The 22,080-nt window shown below is 41.9% G+C and overlaps 1 protein-coding gene across 5 annotated transcripts in view; it reads left to right on the forward strand.

Moving 5' to 3' along the window:
• sh3yl1 (SH3 and SYLF domain containing 1) overlaps positions 1–22,080 on the forward strand; it is a 180,535-nt gene that overhangs the window by 156,483 nt on the left and 1,972 nt on the right. The window contains exon 9 of one of the 5 annotated variants that reach the window (XR_005942996.1): positions 19,175–19,305. The exons of 3 other annotated variants lie outside the window; for them this stretch is intronic. Coding sequence is in view for 1 of the 2 variants with exons in the window: in XM_041187645.1 (XP_041043579.1) it covers positions 19,175–19,182 (8 nt within the window). In the remaining variant the exon portion in view is untranslated. Of the gene's footprint in view, positions 1–19,174; positions 19,306–22,080 lie in introns of those variants that run through there. One more of the 5 variants, XM_041187645.1, reaches the window with a different exon arrangement.

Raw genomic sequence — 22,080 nt, forward strand, 5'->3', positions numbered from 1 at the left:
ATATTGCAGTATCATTAGCAAACCCATTTCAAATGGGTGTCCATAGTTGCTAGGGGTCTGAGCTACTAGTGGAAGTACTTTAGAATGACAACAGCTTGCATTTATATAACACCTTTAACATAGTAAACCATCTCAGGATGCTTCACAGGAAAGTTAATGTGACTACAGGGCAAAATAAAGTGATGTTCGAACACATTTGGTCAAAAGAGATGGGTCTGAAAGAGGGTCGCAAAGTGGGCAAAAGAGGTTTAGGAAAGAATTCCAGAGCATCAGGCATAGACAAGCGAAGACACTGAAAGGGGATCAGTGAGTGAGCATATAGTGGGTATTTCTATTTACAATATATACAAGTGATTTGGGGCTAGAGGCATGAAGCTGTTTGTGTGTGTAGGTGACAACAAAATGGGTGAGGTTTCAAATATTAGGTAGGAGGCAAACCAAATAGAAAGGGGCCTGCATAGTTTGTGAAGGTCGATGGATGCATAGCTGAAGGCATTTCTTATGGACAATGAAAGGAGAACAATACTACAAACTCGATGGAAAATACTAGGAACATTCAACAAGTCGGGCAGTACCTGTAGAGGGGGCAGAAAAGTTAACATTTCAGTGAACTGGAGTATTTCAAAGCATCCAGGGCCAAAAACTTAAATTATCTGTCCTGCTGACTGTTTCTAGCATTTTCTGTCTTTGAAGAAAAATAACCTCAAAGGATGTATTCAAAGTTCTTAAGGAAATAAGTGATTTGAGCCGCAGTAATATACCCAAGATTTCTACAAATTCTAGAACCAAGGACACAAGTTGAAGTTTAATGAATAGAACAAACAATTTTAAGTTTAACTGCATTTATGCAAATAGTGATGAATGTACAACATGAATTGCCTAGGCTGGCAGCGGACACTGATCATGTGGCAAAAAAAAATGAAGGGTGAATTGAATGGCTATTTGAGCTAGTGGGTGATTAAGATGTAATAGTTTTTGGGATTAGTCAAATGGATTACAGTTTTTCCGGTCTTGTGCTTTTCTATGTTTCTAACTATAAACCAAGTTCTTTAAATGGATCTCGGCCCACAACTGTTGCTGGAGAAGGGGCTAATCTTTTCTGGGCTTAGTGGAAATATGGGGATGGATGGATGTTTGGAGTTCATTTACTTAATGTTAGGAATCGGAGTATTGCACAGACATTTAAGAAGCTTTCATGGGTCAACTACAGTCCAGTATAGACTACACATGATCTGTGAAGAGTAAGCTTGATGGATCTTTTCTTATTCTTTGCTTTAATGTTGAATCATGCTATGCTTAATAAGATTTGCATTGATGCTGATATTGAGAGAAAAAAAATCCCCTGTACATCTATATCTTACTTTGATGCGCACTAAAAATGCGTTATGCCTATTCAAAACCACACAGAAAAAAAATGCTGTTCCAAATCCAAACAACAGTGTCTGAAATGGGCATAGAAACAGGAGTAGGCTATTTAACCCTTCAAGCCTATTCCTCCAGATGATGGATGATCTGTGACCGAACCCCACGTACCCCGCCTTTGCTCCATATCCCTTGAATTCTTTGGCTGGCAAAAAATCTATCAATCTAAGTTTACAATCAATCTAACATCAATTGCCATTTGCAGAAGGGAATTCCAAACTTCTGCCACCCTTTTGTGTGAAGAAGTGTTTTCTCATTTCACTCCTGAAAGGTTTGGCTCTTTTTTCTCTTGACTATTCTTCCTGGCCCAAGACTGTCCAACTAAAGGAATAATTTCTCCCAATCCACCCTATCTTTTCCCTTTTAATATCTTGAAAACTTGAATCAAATCACCTCTTAACCTTCTAAATTCCAGGGATTATAACCTGTTTGTGTAATCTTATCTCATAATTTAACTCCAATTAAGCCCAGTAATCAATCTAGTAAATATATACTGCACTCCCTCCAAGACCAAGATAAACTTCTTAAGATATGGTCCCCAGAACTGCTCACAGTACTTCAGGTTGTAGCCTAATCAGGACTTTATATAGATGAAAACTGACTTCTATCCCCTTGCATTTTAGCGCTTGAGACACAAAGGCCAACATTCCATTAGCCTTTCTGATTATTTTCTGCATGTTTATAATATTTTAATGATCTGTGTACCTGGACCCCCCAAGTCTCTTTGGAGCTCCACTATTTCTAGCTTTTCATCGTGTTGGAAGTATCCTGTTCTATCATTTTAGATCCAAAGTCAACCATCTCACATTTGGCTACAGTGAAATCTGTTTGTCACGGTTTTGCCCAATAATCTATTAATATCTATTTGTAATTTCACTTACACCTGCACTGTCTACAATACCACCTATCTTTGGACACTTGTTGAGTAGAAAACTTGTAACCCATTCTGCTGTATTACTGATATTATTTGAAGTATCTGCATTAAGATGTTTCACAATAACTGTTCTACCTTCAATTAAAAGTTAAATGCAGCAAATGTTGGCTGTGGCAACAGGGCAAATGTTTTAAGATTCTGCAAACTGGTTATAAGTTTTGACTGAAGCCCCACCTGGAACCACATACTACTTTATATTCAATAAGCAGAGCAAATATTAATTGCTGCAGCCATCTCCTGATTTTCTGAATTTGTGGGCGGACATTAGGAGACAGATGTGCCAATTCATTTTGATCTTATTCTGTGGGGGTGTGCTAAACTTATTTAATCAGCATTGCGCTCAGTTCTCACAGCCAAACTGCATGCTGCAATCTCGGAATATATCAGCTTCACAGGAGGTTCAAATTTGACAAAGGTATAAAGGCCATATCTATTATCTGTCATCATCTCAGAGGATGAAAGTTTGAGCATTTCTTTTTAAGATTTACTTGTGAGTTTGTTAGCGGCTGTGCTACCACCTAGTGGGATTCCTTGAAAAATTTGGAATTGAAGTTTTGTTTTGCTTTTTATATTGATATTTAGTATCAAGTTTCTCCTGTGTATACAATAAATTTTCTTTCAAATTTCAATGAACAATTGCAGTACCTATATTTTAAAAATGAATATTGTTTGCACTGGTGCAGTTATTCCATTGGGATCACAATCTACCAATAGTAAAAAGATGTAAATCATTTCAGCTCCAATGTAATGTACAGATTGACCAAAAAGAGTATTCACAAGGCTTTACTTATTTGCTTCGTGTTATCCTAATTATCATATTTTCAATAAGTCTTTCAATATGAAACAAAAACAGAAAATGCTAGAATAACTCAGCACATCTAACCGTATCTGTTGAGAGAAAGACAGAGTTAATGTTTCAAGTACGTATGACTCTTCAGCTCTGAAGAAGAGTCAGACGGACTCGAATCATCTTCTGAACACCATTTACATTCATTAACATGTCATGAATGCTCATTAAAACAGCTGCTCACTGGAATCTTGCCAGGAATCTTCCATCATGCCAGCTGGCACTTACGCCACCCTCAAATCCTTTTGAAAAGGGGTAGCGTGCACAATTCTGACCTCAGTTTGATGGTAATTTCAAGCTGAGTTGAACATTCATAGTCTACCTGCCATAGCACTGCACCGGTCTGTTGCAATGATCGCCACATTGCTGGGGCTGTAGGGTTGGTCTGCTCTGCTCTTTGCCTACATTGTCCCAAGGAACACCACTATGCTGTGGTACTCATGCAGGCTTCCACTTTCAGAAACTGGCATTTCAACCGGGCGTGGGCTGTGAGGCATGGGTGGGGTTAATGAACACGAAAGGGGCAGCAGGTAGGGGTGGCTATGGAATGGCAATGAGGGGGAAGGGCAAACATGAGGGGGGCCTTTCTGGCGTTGCCCTCAAATCTCTTGATGCCGAAGGAGTCTGCTTAGAAAGAAAGGAGGAAGACCTCCTTGCGATGAAAGCCAGTGACTTCATTAGTACTGTTAAAGGGCTACTCAGATCTCAGGTTTCACATTGTAGGACATAGTAATGTAGAATTTAGGAATGTAGGCAATAGTGAAGGCGACACAGCTGCATCATGTATGGCATTCCATCAATGAAAGCCTGTCACGTGTTTACCAGAATTGACACTCCCATCGGGCTGAAAGGCTCATTAACCATGAGCAACTGATTGGTCATTAATATGCCACATCAGAGATTGGAGCACAAAGCTATGTTAGGTCACTCATCTCACTGAAACTTTTGTATCCCACACAGGGCTCAAGATGTTATATATCTGCGATGATATCTTGGTCACCTCAATGTGTGTGTTATTGTGTTAGGGACAAGGCAGCATCAGCCATCATGCAAGTAGAGCAGGAATAACTATGGACCCTTACAGTGTCATCTTCTGAGCTTTACTTTCTTGCCCCTTGAATTATTAATGTCTTCAATGTTTCCTTTCAGAGGGAAGGCAAAAGCTCCAGGGCTCAATGCTGCCGTTGTCAGGGCCCTAATGCAATGGAGGAGATGAAGGAGGGAAAGGCAACTCCATGTGTAGCTCCAGCAGGAGGGACATGGTCAAGCAGAGTCAGAGCATGAATAGGAGGGTCAGGAGGAGAGACCCAATCAACCGGGACAACTTGCCAGACCTAGGGTTTATTGTAGAAAAGTCTCCTATTTACAGATGAGTGAGAGGCAATGCCATGCACATCTGCACTTATCCCAAGCTCTGGCACATTACATATGCCACATTTCATGAAGACCTAACGCCACATGCTGGAGGGCATCCACTGCCAGTGGCTTTGGAGGTGACCGCTGCACTCAATTTCTTGGCCTCTGGTTCTTTCCAAGGATCAACAAGCGGCATCTCTCAGTCCACAGCATATTGATGCACAGAGGTCACAGATGCCCTTTACAGGGAGGCACATCATTATGTCAGGTTTGCTCTGGATGGTGATAGCCAGGCTGTGAGATTCATCAGCTTCGCTGCCATCTTGGGTTTCCTAAGAGAGCAGGGTGCTCTCCATGGCAGCAGGCCCTAATGTTTATAAACTGCAAGGGCTGTCATCCTATCAGTGTACAACTGGTGTGTGATCACCGGAAACACATATTGCACGTTTGTACATAGTACCCTAGGAGTAGCCATGACTCCTACATCCTGAGTCATTCCCGGGTGCCTGAGATTTTCGAGGGGTCATTACGTCTGCAGAGATGGCAGTTTGGGGATAAAGGGCACCCACTGAAACGCTGGCTGATGATACCGGTGTGTCGCCTTCAGAGTCGTTCCGAGGAGAGGTACAACATTGCTCACAGGTCCACACAGTCCCTTAGAGCAAACCATAAGGCTTCTGAAGATGCACTTCAGATGCTTGAACTGCTTAGGTGGCTCACTACAATACAGTCCCTACAGAGTTTCCTACATCATCAGTGTGTGTTGTGCCTTTCACGATCTGGCAATGCAAAGAGGTGACCCCCTGCCAGAGGATGAAGATCCGGAGACCCAGGAGCCTCAGGAGGCTGCAGAGGGTCAGAATGAGCATGATCACTCCATTGGGGAAGGAAGACTTGAGATGTGTCTGTGATAAGTTAATTGCTGACAGGTTCCAGGAAAAGTAAAGTTAAGTGGAGGAATGTGGCCACATTTCTTCTAGCCCTCAATGCCATCTTCTTTCAACTCAGGGGTTGTCCACGCACTTGCAGCGAGAACCAGTCCCGCTTTCATGTTTAGCGCCCTGACCTCATGAATCACCAGGCCATGATCTTTGCTTTGGTCCGTGAGGTCACTCTGGGAACTGAGAGCTCAGTTCAGGACAAGAGCGATGCAAGAGAAGACTTGAAGCCTTCGCCACCATCTAATGATACAAACACTGCTGCGACTGAGATGTGGACATGCCTAGGGATCTCCTCCTCCCATGCATGTCTTTTCTTCTGCCACCACCACTGAGGAGACACAAATGTCGTTAGAATATCAATGCCAATGAGCTGCCCTCACTCAATGGCGTTCCTTGAGGAAGAAGGGTTAGAAATGCTTACATCACACATTTCCAATAAGCATTTTAAACACATCTCCCTGACATCACACAAGGGTGCAGAGACTAGTTCAACTGAGGTTGACATCACAAGAATGTGAATGTCACAGTGGGACAGTACCACTGAGTGGGAGGAAGGCTAAACCTCAAAATAAAAAGACTCCAAAGTACAAAATCACAACGCCTTCAGTTGACAGGAACTTTCATATACCATCAAATGTATTAACAAAAGTGAAATTTATTTAAATCTCTAGCACACCCATGACCCAAAAGTGACGTAAATTTTTCTTAACTTTCCAAACTCTACCGCTGCACTTGGGTGCAGCCCTGACATCCAGAGCAGAAGTGGAGGCAGCCTACTGATTGCTATATTCTGGTGTCTATGATGACCTTGGCGGACGTCCTCTGGTGCCCTGAGGCCTGGAGGGCCTGATAAGGGTCACCTGCTTGGGCAGCAGCTCTCTTGACGGCCTGAGAAGATGGAGTCGGTGGGGCCACAGGCAGAGGGTGCTGTGAGCAACTGCACGCCCTTGGAGTGTTTTGAGAGGAGGCCCTCAGGGTGTCCGGCTGACGTTCATCCTCCCTTTGGGTGCCCGAGGGCCCCGGCCAGACTCCTGCAAGAGACAGTGTGCCCCTGGAGGGAGGTCAACGTGCCTCATCCCCATGTCACCTACATTTTGATGATGCCCACCAGGGTGTGTGGTCATGGACTGCAGGGCCGAGCGCAAATCCGGGAAGACCTGCTGGACCAAGGTCTCCATGGTGGTTGCCAGCCTTCCCATGGTGACTTCGAGGTGCTCGCATGTTGGAGCCATGACATCAGACAGAACACGGACAGACTCCTCCATCGTTCAGTCTAGTCTGCAGAGTGATTGTCGAATCTCTGCCTGATGTTCCACAGCCTGCCGTTGCATCTCCAGCATTGAGTTGGGAGCCACTCCCAGAGGTTCATAATCTGACTCAGACTGAGGGGTGGCTCGTCTCCAGCAACCCTCTGAGTGCCAGAGACCTAGGCTGTCACTGCCTATGACTGCTGAAGGGATTGTCAGTGAGGTGTTCCCCAGAAAGTGAGGCAATTCTCCACTGACATGTGTCTCTGAGCTAGTGATATCCATGATGGATCTTCCTGTTCGGATCAAGTCTGTGGGCTCACACTGGTGCTGGACTGGCTTGGTGGCTACGATCTTCTGGTGCCTAGAAAATAGCAAAGAAAGTTTCAGTTAATAAGCGTGAGCTAGATAAGACAGCATATGACTCAACAAATGTCAGGATTTGATGAGGTGATGGAGCTGTGATCCATATACTAGGTTGACGGGAGATGCCAATCTCCCTTTCCCGACAGGTGCGATACCTGTCCTTCCCAGCGGGCTCGGCTGCAGCCTCTTCAATCTCAGTGAGGGCAATGATGTTGGCCATCCCTCCCCGGTCTGCAATCTTTTGCACCTGTTGTGCGCCAGCTTGGCCTGTATGGAGAAGAATGAAAGGCATGTGATGAGACGGGATAGAGCAGAGGTTGGGTGAGATGCATGTCCCCTGTGAGCCCTCCTCAGAAGGGCCAGAGGATGCAGCGTGAGCAACATGATAGATGGGATCAACATGATAGATGGGATCAATATGATAGATGGCTCTGAAGAAGCCATCATATGGATTTGAAACGTTAACTTGGTTTCTCTATCCACAGATCCTGCTGAGTTATTCCAGCATTTTCTGTTTTTATTTCAAATTTCCAACATCCGCAGTATTTTGCTTTTATATTATGATAGATGGGCTGGTGGTGATGTGAAAGCCTTTGTGAGAGAATGAGTGTTGATATGTGTCCCCCGCTAATGGTTGTGTGAGATCCCTGAAGAGAATAGTCGCTTGAGTGCATGATCCCATGAGAGTTTGATATTGGAGGGTGTTGAAGGCTGAATTACCCTGGCGGAGCAGATGAGATCATTCATCCTCTTCCTGCACTGGCTCCATTGCCAGCTGCATTGACCTGCTCCGCGATGGCCTCCCAGGCTGGAGAGGTGAGGCTGCTGTGCTTCCTGCAGCCATCCCTCAGAGCATATGCCTTTGAGAATGTACCCCTCTGATCAAGGCCTGGAGGGTCTGGCGCATGAAGTAGGGTGTGACAGCCTTCCTCAGGCTCTCGTCTTTTCTGGCTGCCAAACATCTCTGGTGGGCTGGAGAGAGTGAGATTGTGTGTTGGACTGGCCTTTAAATATGGTGCCCAGACTTTCAAACCCACAAGCTGTAGGTGGCTGCACGAACCAACTCCTGACTCACCAGGTGATTCGGACCGATAAGCATTTTTGCATAATTAATGAGGCTCCAAGAGTAAAATCGGACACGAATTCCCACCATTCCGGAGAGCGGGGTGGGCACTGCCGAAACCACTATCCATCCCACCTAGTCTCATTTATGGAAAATTCCGCCCTTTGTGCATTTTTCGGCATTCTTCTACATTCTCAGATAGAGGAAGGACAGGATTTCTGCACCATGGATTCCGTGGAGCCCTGAAACTGGTTATTAGCCTGGGGGAGATTAGAATTTCTTGCATTTTGAAGTGCTGTTGTAGTGTAACATTGTTAGTATCACGAGAAATATATCCCATATTTGTAGGGGAAAAGCCTGAATGATATCTGACATTTACGTGCAGAGTTGTGAACAGGCTTTTTGTCACTGGGTTCTTTAAACTTTGTCATAAATTAAGAAATGGATCTTTAAGTACACCTATATAATTATGAAAAGAGCTTGCACTCCTACTGTCGGTTGCTTCTCTTCGATGCACTTTAGCATGACCATGTAAGTCATGCACAATTGTCTTCTGTAACCCCACTGTTTCTAGCCTTAATCCTAGGAACGCCTACGCTCCCGGCCTCACTCCAGTAAGGCTCCTACAGATTTTTTTTTATTTTTAAAATTCATTTATGGGATGTGGATGTCGCTGCACGGCCAACATTTATTGTCCATCTCTAATTGCCCTTGAGAAAGTGGTGGTGAGCTACTGCAGTCCATACGGTGTAGGTACACCCACAGTGCTGTTAGGGAGGGAGTTCCAGGATTTTGATCCAGCACAGTGAAGGAACGACAATAAATTTCCAGGTCAGGATGGTGAGTGGCTTCCAGGGAAACTTCCAGGTGGTGGTGTTCCCATGTGTCTCTGCCGTTGTCCTTCTAGATGGTAGTGGTTGTGGATTTGGAAGGTGCTGCCTAAGGTGGCTTGCTGAGTTTCTGCAGTGCCTCATGTAGATGGTACACACTGCTGCCACTCTTTGTCGGTGGTAGGAGTGAATGTTTGTGGATGGTGTGCCAATAAAGCAGGCTACTTTATCCTGAATGGTGTCAAGCTTGTTGAATGTTGTTGGAGCTGCATTGAACCAGGCATGTGGAGAGTATTCCATCACACTCCTGCCTAGTGCCTTGGCAAAGGTGGACAAGCTTTGGGGAGTCAGGAGGTGAGTTACTCGCTACAGGATTCCTAGCCTCTGACCTGCTCTTGTAGCCACAGTATTTATATGGCTAGTCCAGATTAGTATTCCCAGTTAACAGGATGGATGAGGCTGCACCCCGATTTGAGCTTTGTGTTTTGCTCTATTCCTGCTGTAGTCAAGATTCTCAATCGGATCCGCGGACCGCTAAGGATCTGCAAGAAGTGTCAAGGGATCCGCCAAACCTTCAGATTAGCTTCACGTTGACTTCATATATATTGCATTATATTCGATGATCACTGAGAGCATCACTGTCCCTTGGGATTGATCACCTTTCTGTGGACAGACGTGGGGTTTTAAGGATTGACAACTGACCCCCTCCTCCACCAACCCCTCCCTCCCAACTTCAAGGATGAAGATCTCAGGCAGATATTAATGCTTGCATATGGAAGAGACAAAGAGATCCAGCCAGGTGGTTGAATGATGCGATATTGCTGGTCCAGCCACAGCTTTGATTTTCAGCATCCCATTCCACTGTGAGACAGACTTTGGATGCTGCTTTTATAACTGGTTTATTAAATAAAATGATTCATTCCTGAACACGCTAGAGCAATGCAAAGGGAATCACTGAGCATCTTACTCTGACATGACTATTTTTGTGTGCGTTTTTGCAACATTTTCATTTTTTAATTCTAATTCTAGTTTAATGTTCATTAAATAATTTGCTATTCAGCCTATGTAAAATGTAGTGGGCTGCCTGGCATAAAATTACAGTGTCGGGGTTATTGATTTCATGGGGACAGCTTGACAGACATTAGAGTGTGATCTGTTTGATCACCCATTGCAGATGCAGCCGACGTAAAAATAAGTTTCATCTAAAATAACGCCACCTCTTTTCTTGATATTACCTGGTTAAATAAGTGACAGTGTGAAAACATTAAACTATAATTTTCTGCTTTAAATCCACAAACCGCCACCTTGACTAGTCAATCCTACTTTTGCATCATCATGTTTAGTTCACAAATATTAACATCGGACATTGAGATGTTCGGCTCAACTGGTTTGATGTTTCAGTAAGATTTCAGATTTGAGAAGCGAAATCCCAATTTATGTTTGAGAAACTACTGCAAAGCATGTAGATTTAAGTAATTATCTCTTTGGGAAGGAAGATTTGGCAGTTGTATAGTAGTTATCAACCATTGTAAGATTACAGATTACTAACGCACATAATATGCCCGGTTAATCTTAATACTAGTGTAGTTATGTTTACAAAGCAAATGTATCAAAGATCCTTCCAGCACATTAACGCAATATTTTGTTTCCAACACAGATTTCTAAGTAAAGCTTGTGAATGTTAGGAGTTTGAACTCATTCAGATGATAAATATGGTTAAATGACTGTGCTGCAGACCAATAATCTTAATGTGTATATCATGACATTTACATGCCAGAATCCATCAGATCTTTACATAAATTATTTAGAAATAAACTAAATAAAAATAGTCATTTATGTAGATCTAATGGTGCTGGAAGTTTTGGTGTCAGGCATGGAGAATATTCCAAAATTATTATTAAATATTGCCAGTGTTCTGGTCCATGTCCCACATTTCTGTGTTATGGAAATATCTGGTGAGCTGGAGTGAGGTTTCTGTGCATTTGTTTCAACGTCTTATACCTGCTGTTTATAAATGGATTCATGATATTGTTACATGAAGTATTGAAGAAGTATTTCTCCCAGGAGAACAATTTGAAGGATGATACCATTTGTACAAAATGATGGATCAACTTTCATATAATCATAGAAGACACAAGGAGGCCAGTTGGCCCATAGTATCTGTGCAGCTCTTTGTTTATTTGTATAATCTTTTATGCAGAAAAATAAACTTGTGTAATGGGGATCTGTGAAATTGTTGTAACACAGGTGGGGGCCCCAGAAGCACAAACATTGAGAAGTGCTACTCTAGGTCTCACTTTGCTTAACTGCTCTGCCTGGTGTTGTGTTGCATTCCCTTCTGACTGTTGCACTCCCATCACATGGTTTCGTTTCCCACCCACCTGTCCCACCATCCCCAGCCATTGTCCCGTGCTGCCCATGAGCAAAGGTATGGGAGTTTTACTGGTGCTTCTAAGATTGTGATGTCAGGGTTATTGATTTCATGGCAACTGTCCCTTTATTCAAGGACAAATTCCATTTGAGGTCATGAGTTTCTGAAAAGGGTCTTCATGTGACTGAACAGGCCAATTCTTGACCCACAGATCTTTGTGGTCATGGCGCAGAATGTCCCATGAGTTTGTGGGATCAGAGTGAAGGATTTGCTTCCTTTTCTTTCCTTCCCTACCATCATCCTCCCTTATCAAGGCATTTGGGCTCGAAGCATGATGCAGCTTGATGGACAGGGTATCGCCATTTTTGAACAATTGGTAGCAAGCCACTCCCAATTATTAATACCAATGCTGCTGCAATTCAAGGAGAGCTTCGTAGTGTCTTTGATGCATTTTGTTTTTGTCCTCCTCTGGAATGTTAATCATTTGAGAGATGACAGAACAGGACCTGGTAGTGGAGACAGTTTTAAGCCATCCGGACCCATAGTCCAATCCATCAGATGGATTTTGCAGGAGTTTTGAATGAATGCTTGTGAAGCTAACTTCAAGAAGGGAATTAGTGTTTGCTTGACCGCCCTCCCATTAAATCCAGAGGATGTGACAGAGACATTGCTAATGGAATTTCTCTAATGCTCTTATGTGTCGCTGGTATACAGTCCGGGTCTCACTGCAGTTAAGGAACATGATGACAACAACAACTCTGCACACTAGGACTTTTGTTGACTCACAGAGGTCTTTGCTGTGAAACACTCACTGCCATAATTTGTAAAAGGCTGAATTGGCACAGCTGATCCAGTGTTGGATCTCCTCATCAATGGTGGTCTTTTGAAAGAGGTGGCTTGACTTGTGGCCTTCATTCTAGCTTCCAATTATCAATGCTTCAATACAGTTCCTGGGAGCATAGATTGGTACTTAATTTTAGTGGATTGCTGCCTTAAACTTGGACTCACCCTAATTTAAGGTTTATGTTTTAATCTAAATTCCCAGTGATTCAGTTTTAAGCATTCCAAATCTGGCTTTTGTCTTACTCTGAGGTCACTTGAATGTAATTGAATTGCTTAACCTGTTGTCCTTTCCAAGATTCCGAACAAATGTGAGGTAATGCATTTTGGAAGGTCTAATACAGGCAGGAATTATACAGTAAATGGCAGAACCCTTAAGTGCTTCGACGGGCAGAGGGATCTGGGTGTATAGGTCCACAGGTCACTGAAAGTGGCAACGCATGCGGATAAGGTGGTCAGGAAGGCATATGGCATGCTTGCCTTCATTGACAGGCGTATTAAGTATAAAAGCTGGGAAGTCATGCTGCAGCTGTATTTGGTTAGGCCACACTTGGAATATTGCATGCAATTCTGGTCACCACATTACCAGAAGGATATGAAGGCATTGGACAGGGTGCAGAGGTGGTTTACCAGGATGCTTCCTGGTCTGGAGGTTATTACCTATGAGGAGAGGTTGGAGAAACTCTGATTGTTCTCACTAGAGCAACAGAGATTGAGGGAGGACTTGGTAGAAATTTACAAAATTATGAGTGGCATGGACAGAGTCAATAGTCGGAAGTTTTTTCCCAGGGTGGAAGAGTCAATTACCAGGGGACATAGATTTAAGGTGAGAGGAGAAAACTTTAGAGGAGATGTGCGGGGCAAGTTTTTTACGCAGAGGGTAGTGAGTGTCTGGAATTCGCTGTCAGAGGAGGTGGTGGAAGCAGGTATGATAGTGGTATTTAAGAGGCAGCTTGACAAATACATGAATAGGATTGGAATAGAGGTATATGGACCCCGGAAGTGCAAAATGTTTTAGTTTGACAGGCAATATGATCGGTGCAGGCTTGGAGGGCCAAAGGGCCTGTTCCTGTGCTGTTCCTTTCTTTGTTCTTTTTTCTTTGTTATATTGGTACTTTCAAAAAAAAATTCCCCACGTTAAAAGATCTACATATCTTATATTATACGTTGAGTACAGCTTTAATTAGGTCAACAAGTTAGGATTAAAATTAAATGAACCATATGTCTTTTTTTATTCTTTCGCAGGTGTCGCTGGCTAGGCCAGCGTTTGTTGCCCATCCCTAATTGCCCTTGCGAATATTGTGCAATGTTGTTCATTAATTTATGTATTCTGCATGCTCCTCACAGTCAAATGGTTCAAAATGGCATATGTAATGCAGAGGAATTGTGGAACACAGTGGAAGTCCAATACTTTGGTTGCTGTGTTCCAATTGAGACTGTTGTAAAACCTGTCTATACTAAAGTTAATAGTGGGCAGAAAGAAAGTGCATCTACCAGCGAGTTGAAAAATATTCATGGGGATTACATACTTTGTGTAATATTTTAAAACAATATGCATGTGCTTGTACTTACACTGTCATGCCAAGTGCCAAACAGAAAATCCTTCCCCATCTGCACATTAAGTTCATATACAACACACAGTTTAGAAAGCCAGGCCTAGTGATAATTAAAAGGGCTTGTCCTGCACTGTGTGGCCTCTGTTTATTTTCCAAACAAACAATTCAGTAACCACATCAAGACAGCTAATTCTTTAACAGCCTCTTTAAACTGCCAATCAAATTGTGAACTTAGGCCCCCCTAATTCCCCCCACTGCACTTTCCATAAAATTGACTCCCACACTGTGGTTAACTCACTCAGAATAGTGTAAATAGAGTCTGTTTGAACTCAGCAGTTTTCAAATGGCTCTGCTGAGTTCAAGTTTCCCGCCTGTGGGATTCATGCCCTGCCCCCTCCCCCAACAGGAAAATGGAATCTGTCGGATATGGGGGAGGGACTTCCATATCCGGGTCCCATCCACCATTTAAGTCCTGCCTGCCACTTTTAAAGGTCTCTTTAGTCGACCCAATTCCGTGAAAATCCTACCCAACATTTCAGATCACTCTGAAGAGTCATATGCACTTGAAATGTTAACTCTGTTTCTCTCTCCACAGATACTGTCAAACCTGTTGAGATTTTCAGCATTTTCTGTTTATTTCAGGTCGAGGTCTCCATAGTTGCTGCCTGACCTGCTAAGCATGTCTAGTATTTTTGGGGTTTGTACCGTTTAGCACCCTGATGTTTTCCCATATTGACAGGGCTCTACTGTCTCTCTAATAACTGCAGCAACGTTTGATTTTCAGAAAGCATCCATTTCTCAAAGAAAATAAATCCCTTGAGATCTGGATCCCTGCTGTCATCAGTCAGGATAAATTATGAGTTAAAACTCCAGACAACTGGTTCCTGTTCCTCCTCCTGCTATCATCATCTAATCCAGCTCATTCACATTCCATACATCACCCAGTATACTCCCAAAACCTAGTTGTCGGTTAGATGGAGGTGGGAGCTGCTGATACGTGTGAGGTTCTGTCTTGCTTGGTATGTATCAATAGACCTAGAATCAGGTTTAGCTTCATGTGGCATTCCTAAAGAAAAGAATGTTACAGTTGTGTATCTAGTAGAACTTTTTGGACATTGTTTTCAGAAGAAAGATTGATCGGGGTTTATATTGCAGTTTATGTTATAGAGCTAGTGAGTGAAGAAGCAAATAGCATGGGGAAAAGGAGCATAGAAAGTTAACTACAAACCTTCAATTGGGAGCATGCTCCCTATTTTTCTATCCCTTCTCTCCTCAGTGGCCTATCTGCTGAGGATCATAAGGGCTGACTCCTCTGCAGGAAGCACAAAGGCAGATGGGAAGGCCTCATCTCTTACAAGTTCTCTCCCTTGTTGAGCATCGACTTCCAGAAGGTGTAAGTTTGAGGAGCAATTGAAAGTTGTCATGAGAGCATACAGCAAGAGCATGCAGTAATAGTAATTATGACCGTGTATCAAGGAAGTCAGAGGGAGAAGCATGTGAGGGAAGGAACCTTCAGAAGAGGAAGATTGCTGCCATGAACACAGCCCTGCTGCATAGTGAGAACCATTCGAAGTACAAGAAAATGTGTGAGGGAGGTGGTAGCTCCGTGTATAATCTGTGCTTCACACATTCTAAATATCTTCTACTTTTTTCTTTGATTTACCTCAATATGCTTCTTATTGTCTGATATTAATGTTCTTCCTGAAATTTAACCATTTGGTGCTTTCCAGTTAAATACTTATGCAGGTTTTTTGATTTCTTTATCTGTGTGTGGTCATTGTTTCTTTCTCATACCATTCCTCATTCTGTTCTTTTTATAAATACTGTTCATCTGTAATATCTTCCAGTTCTGATGAAAAATTGATACACAAGACAACCTGTCTGTCCACCTCACAGAATCCAACCGGCCTGCTGAAAGTTTCCCATATTTGTTCCCATAATTTCTTTTTACTGAGAAGATTTGCCTTTGCTGTTGGACACAATGAATCTCTTTAATCTGCTACAGCCTTAAGGCCTCTAGCAGCATGTAATTTTTTACTCACTAGCGGAAATGCACAAAGGCTTTTGATGCTGGTGTTCAGTCGCAGACACTGGAAACAAAGGTGGATCAGCACACTAATGGTGCAGTGAATGCAAATGCCACAACTCTCAATATCTACTCAGTGAAGGCTCCCACTAAAGATTGGAGCTGTTTATTTTTGAACGGAGAGTGAATGCAACTCAGTTGAAGAAATCAAAAAATGAATGGACATATCACAGCATCAATAGAGAATAAAAGAATAAAGTTTGATACCAAGATGGGAAGTAGATGAAAGTGGTCTTCATAAATCTTCAGCATAGAAGCAAACAGTAGGATAAACTACATGGATTTTTCACTCATGCCTTCCTAATTTTCTTTCGGATTTGTTTGGAAATAACATTTTTGAAGTTCAAAATATATTAGAATCATAGAATCTTACAGCACAAAAGAAGACCAATCATCCCATCAAGCCCATGCCAGTTCTTTGAAAGAGCTATACATTTGGTGTGACTGTCCCCGCTCTTTCCTCATAACCTTTCAATTCAGTATTTATCCATTTCCCTTTTGAAAGTTACCTTCATTACTTTGTATGTTTGAACCTAGCAAAATTACTTCCCATTAATTTTGAATATTGGGCTGTGCAAAGTAGTTTTAAAGAAACCAGTAAAATGTCTTCAAATATAACAGAGATGGGAACAATTGTAACTTATCTGTATTTTTTATTTTGGTGTTGAAATGTTAATATATCCTGAAAAGTTTTATGATGTTTATAAATAGGGTCTGTATACCTTACCTGAATTCAGTGTACCCAAGAGAATTATCTCTTATATCACTTCCATCCCACACGATAACGTTACTGTTGAAAATGGTTGTTTGCTGGACTTTGTCCCATATAGCTGTTATTATAATGCATTTTTTTAAAACTTCTAAAATAAGCAGACAGGGGGGATGAAGGGAAGATGTGTTTGGTGGTGGCATCATGCTGGAGTTGGCGGAAATGGTGGAGGATGATCCTTTGAATGCGGAGGCTGGTGGGGTGATAAGTGAGGACAAGGGGGACCCCCTATCATGTTTCTGGGAGGGAGAGGAAGGTGTGAGGGCGGATGCGCGGGTGATGGGCCAGACACATTTGAGGGCCCTGTCAACCACTGTGGGTGGAAAACCTCGACTAAGGAAGAAGAAATCACATGTCACATGTGATTCACATGTCAGAGGAACTGTTTTTGAAAGTAGCATCATCAGAACAGATGCGACGGAGGTGAAGGAACTGAGAGAATGGGATGGAGTCCTTAACAGGAAACGGGGTGTGAGGAGCTGTAGTCGAGGTAGCTGTGGGAGTCGGTAGGTTTGTAGTGAATATTGGTGGACAGTCTATCACCAGAAATTGAGACAGAGAGGTCAAGGAAGGGAAGGGAAGTGTCAGAGATGGACCATGTGAAAATGATGGAGGTGTGAAAATTGGAAGCAAAATTAATAAATTTTTCCAGGTCCAGACAAGAGCATGAAGCAGCACCAAAGCAATCATCAATGTACTGGAGAAAGAATTGTGGGAGGGGGCCAAAGTAGGACTAGAACAAAGAATGTTCCACATACCCCATAAAGAGACAGGCATAACTGGGGCCCATGCGGGTACCCATAGCCATTATTTGGAGAAAGTGAGAGGAGTTTAAGGAGAAATTGTTCAGTGTGAGAACAAGTTCAGCCAGACGGAGGAGAGTAGTGGTGGATGGCGATTGTTCGGGCCTCTGTTCGAGGAAGAAGCGGAGAGCCATCAGACCATCCTGGTGGGGGATGGAGGTATAGAGGGATTGGACGTCCATGGTGAAGAGGAGGCAGTTTGAGCCAGGGAACTGGAAATTGTTGATATGATGTAGGGTGTCAGAGGAATCACAGATGCAGTTGGGAAAGGACCGGACAAGGGGAGAGAGAATGGAGTCAAGATAGCAAGAAATGTGTTCCGTGGGGCAGGAACAGGCTGACACGATCGGTCTGCCAGGACAGTCCTGTCTGTGGATTTTGGGTAGGAGGTAGAAGCGGGCCGTCCGAGGTTGGGAGACCATCAGGTTGGAAGCTGTGGAAGAATATCTGGTCAGTCCTCTAACCCTGGGGACTTGGCAGCTCTTACATGTCTTCCTGAATTATCAATTGTCGCACCAGTACATCCGTTTCTTTCTTTCTAGTAATAGTGTCCTTTTGTTCTAAGGTGCTTTGATTTGGATGTTATCTGTCATGTTATCATACAAGAGCTGAGATTTAGCATTTCTGCACTCTCATGCAATTAACTGCTAAGGAAGGACTCTCATATAATTAACTGCTAATGAGCAATCCTAGACCTTCAGAATCTGTGCTGCAATTGCCATGATAAACCCATCTCATAGTCAACATTACTTTGTTATTTCCTAACATTTTAATGATCAGTATATTTTATTTTCCAATATCATGTATACCATCAGAAGAAATACTGAGCAGAGTATTAAACACTGCATTAAAGCAAAAAATTTTTTCAAATCAATGGACAAGTCACTCGGGGCTACTTTTATGCTCATGTTACTTGCTAATCAGTAGTACTAGGAGAGGCCTGAAAACTTCAAACTCTTCTGTAAATGGTGGAACAAAATAAAGGGAAGGGATGAATACATTTAAAAGGGCATTATCTACATGGAGAAGTTGTAGACTTTTTTTTGGTTTAATGTCAGAGAACCATGTTATCTTTGCCAGTGATGCCACAACGAAACTGCATGATTGAGGGTGAAATTGTTGGAGGCAAAATTCCTGCAGTCAATTAATTTGATGCAATAGTCAGTGTGTGTAAAATACAATCATCTTTAAAAATGATACCAGTTCATAATTCTATAAATCGGCATAATTGGAATAACCAACTTAACAATACTGAACATTAAATTAAATGATCAAATTCAGCGTGCCAAAGTATGGCAGCTAGTTTTGCTTTCATCTCCTAAGCAGGCTTAACCAATGTAATATTATGACTTTAAATGTCACTATTTCACTATAACTGGATTGCTTGATATGTTTTAAACAATCTGGAACAGGAAATTTGTTCCAGTAGAGTATAACTACAGTGTGTGGGTTTTCCCCCTTTTAAAAACCTAGATGTATCAACTTTATAAACATGGTAATCATTTAATTTATTTTTTTATTTCCAACTTTTCCACTCTTAATCTCTTCTTAAAATATTCGAATTGTTTAAATTGAGTGACATGCATCTGTTTCCCATTTACATTGTATTTACAGTCTGCTTGACAGGTTGAATGATATATTCGTTTAGACAAGAGTTGAGTGAAGTTCAATAATAAATGGCCTAGAATTTGCTGGAGCAGGGCATCTTGTGCTTTCAAAGTTGAATTTTATCTTCCCTGTAAGCTGCTTGAAGTGGGAGTTGATAATGCCAATGACATATCTGGACCCTTGGTGAATGAAAGGACCGATTACCTATCCTCTTAAACAGAAATTTAAGAATTGAAAAAGAAACAGAGGAATTACAGAAAAGGATGGTGAGTTAAAACCAAATCGGGTACATGATGAGAAATAGAGAGAAAGACAAATTGGTTTAAGATACAAAGGAAAAGTTAAAAAAAATGTTTAATTTTAAAAACCTCTAATGCCAATTTAATACTGTAGGAATGAGACTCCACAGTTTAAATTGTTCACTCCCTGGGCCAGAGAGATTGAGTAACCATTGCAGGAACATAAATCTTGTCATTAAAAAGGTATTTACATTGTTGCATACTAGCCCTAACTTTCTATGATAAGTTTACTTGGCAATTATTATACAAATGCAGCAATTTCCAAAAACCTGTGGAAGTTAATGATGGAGAGGTGCAAATTATCTAGCAATTTACAGTTTGAAATTCAAAGGCTATCTTTTCCTCCCTTGTGGCATCTGAATTTCTCTAGATAAAAACTGCCTTATGAACACGCCTTGCCACCTTCAGAGGTTTGCATACGTGAACCCCCAGGGCTCTCTTTTCCGGCAGCCGCTTTTAAAATTGCACTATTTAATTCATAATGCCTCTTGTCAATTTTTCTTCCAAAATGCATCACTTCATACTTAACGCTGCATTAAATTTCAGCTGCCAGGAGCTTTCTCATTTCACCTGTCTATGTGTTCTTGAAGTCTGCTACTATCCTCTCCACTGTATAATACATTCCCAAGTTTTGTGCTATCTCTAATTTTATTTCAAATTTCCAGCACCTGCAGTATTTTGCTTTTATGTTAGAGTTCACTATGGCTGTTTGCTGTCTGTCTCACAGCCAATTTCTTATCCACACAGCTACTCCCCCTTTAATCGCATAGCCAATTGGCAAGATTGGATCAATTGGCACGATTTGCTGCACAAATGAATTGCATATTTTTGGAAAGAAACAGCACATATTCCATTGCACAAAATTTTTATTTAAAGCCTGTCAGCTCAAGTTGAATAACTTTTAATGTACATATTGAAAATAGAGAAATTACATTGGCAAGCAAAGTAAAATTTTAGAGAAGGTATTTAAAAAAAGCACACTTGAACTAGGGCCATAAATATAATGCAGTAGGGAATTCAATAGAAACTTAGTTCCCCAGGGAGTGGTTAGAATACGGAACTCACTTTCACAAGGATCGGTTCATGCATTTAAGGTGAAGTTAGATAAACATATGAGGGAGAAAGAAATAGAAGGATATAGGTTAGAAAAAGAAGGGTGGGAGGCAGCTCATGAGGAGCTTAAATGCCAGCATGGACCTGTTGGATAAAAGGCCTGTTTCTGTGCAATAAATACCTTGTAATATGGATGCCCAATAAAATTTATCTATGTAATGTTGGCTTAAACTATTTGCCTCTGATCTAGAAATTAGCAGTCCTTCAGATTTTAGCACAATCTGGTGGAACCTGTTTGACATGAACAATGATAGTCTAGATAGCCAATTTTTCTTCTTTAAATCCCCAATATTCCTGAAAAATAGTCTCTCCTACTCTGTCCTTGATATGCAGAGACTGATTTAAAACCATCTATCAATGTGTTCTGGCTTGGCAGCATCCCTGGTTATTGATTATTGTGAACTCATCAACGTTGCAAAAATGAATGAAGGGATATTCCTGCACATTTTAATGAGCAAATATGCAAGAGCACGGAACCAAACCAGAGATTAGAGGGAATAGTAAAATAGACAGCAGAATAGACATAAGCTTTGGACAATATTTTATCAACACTATTATTATTATTATTAATAATCAAACACTACACGCAGCTCCCGGCTCCAGCTTGCAAGATGAGTTGCCTTCTCTATAAATAGTAATTTTTTGAAATGTGTTTTGAGATTAGTGACAGTAAATTTCCAATCAGAATCTTAGGCCAGAATTTTCCAGGCCTTCATGGTGGCAGGATCGTCCAGTCCTGCCAATATGAGCAGAGATTTTATTGGTTCGCTGACCTTACCTCAGGGGAACATGCCGCGGGGGGGGTGGAGGGTTGGGAAATCCTGGCCTTACTTGTTTGCCTGTATTTCGTACAATAAGAAGCTCAGAACTTATAAATGTTGCATTCAATAAAAGGTTCATAGGCTTTGACTTGTTTCAGTTAGTGAAAAGAAGATTACAAAAGAAATATCATTTGGCCCTTTCAAATAATGACAGACATGAATAATGATGTAAACTTATTCATTTCACCTCACATATGAGAGCCAGAGGAGTACAAAATTGATACATCGCCAGAGATTCAAAAAAAAATTACTTTGATCTCCCCCTCCTGCAGTGACTTTTGTGTTTTAATTACTTGATGGAACACAGTTTTCTATAGGGCAGAAATTTTCGCCTGACCTGCTCAAGCGTGAAAAGACACACGTTGACGTTGGCTGAGCCTACTGACGTCAACATGCAGTCGCTCGATAGTTCAATCAGTGAGTGCACACTGGAGTCAGCAGCGCGCCCGCCTACAATTAAAAGGCCTGTTAAGGCATTAAATAATCAATTAAATTAAATTCTTAACTGCCCATCCAACCTAATGGTTGGCGGGCAGGTGAAAAGGCCAAGCGGTCTTTGCATATTTTTGGAAACCTCATCCACGGACAGGATGAGGTTTCCAAAAGCAAACAATAAAATAAAGGTTTTAGAATGTAATTAATAACATGTCCCTGTTCATGTGACAGTCACATGTAATATTTTATTACATTTTTATTTTCTTCACATTTTTAAAAACGCTTCATCTCCCCGAGGCAACTCCACGCCTCAGGGAAATTATGCAGCGCTCACTTACGCGCACGTACGAAGTTCGCGCTCGCCTGTTTACCC

The sequence above is a fragment of the Carcharodon carcharias genome, chromosome 5 (assembly GCF_017639515.1).
Source record: "Carcharodon carcharias isolate sCarCar2 chromosome 5, sCarCar2.pri, whole genome shotgun sequence".
NCBI lineage: Eukaryota > Metazoa > Chordata > Chondrichthyes > Lamniformes > Lamnidae > Carcharodon > Carcharodon carcharias.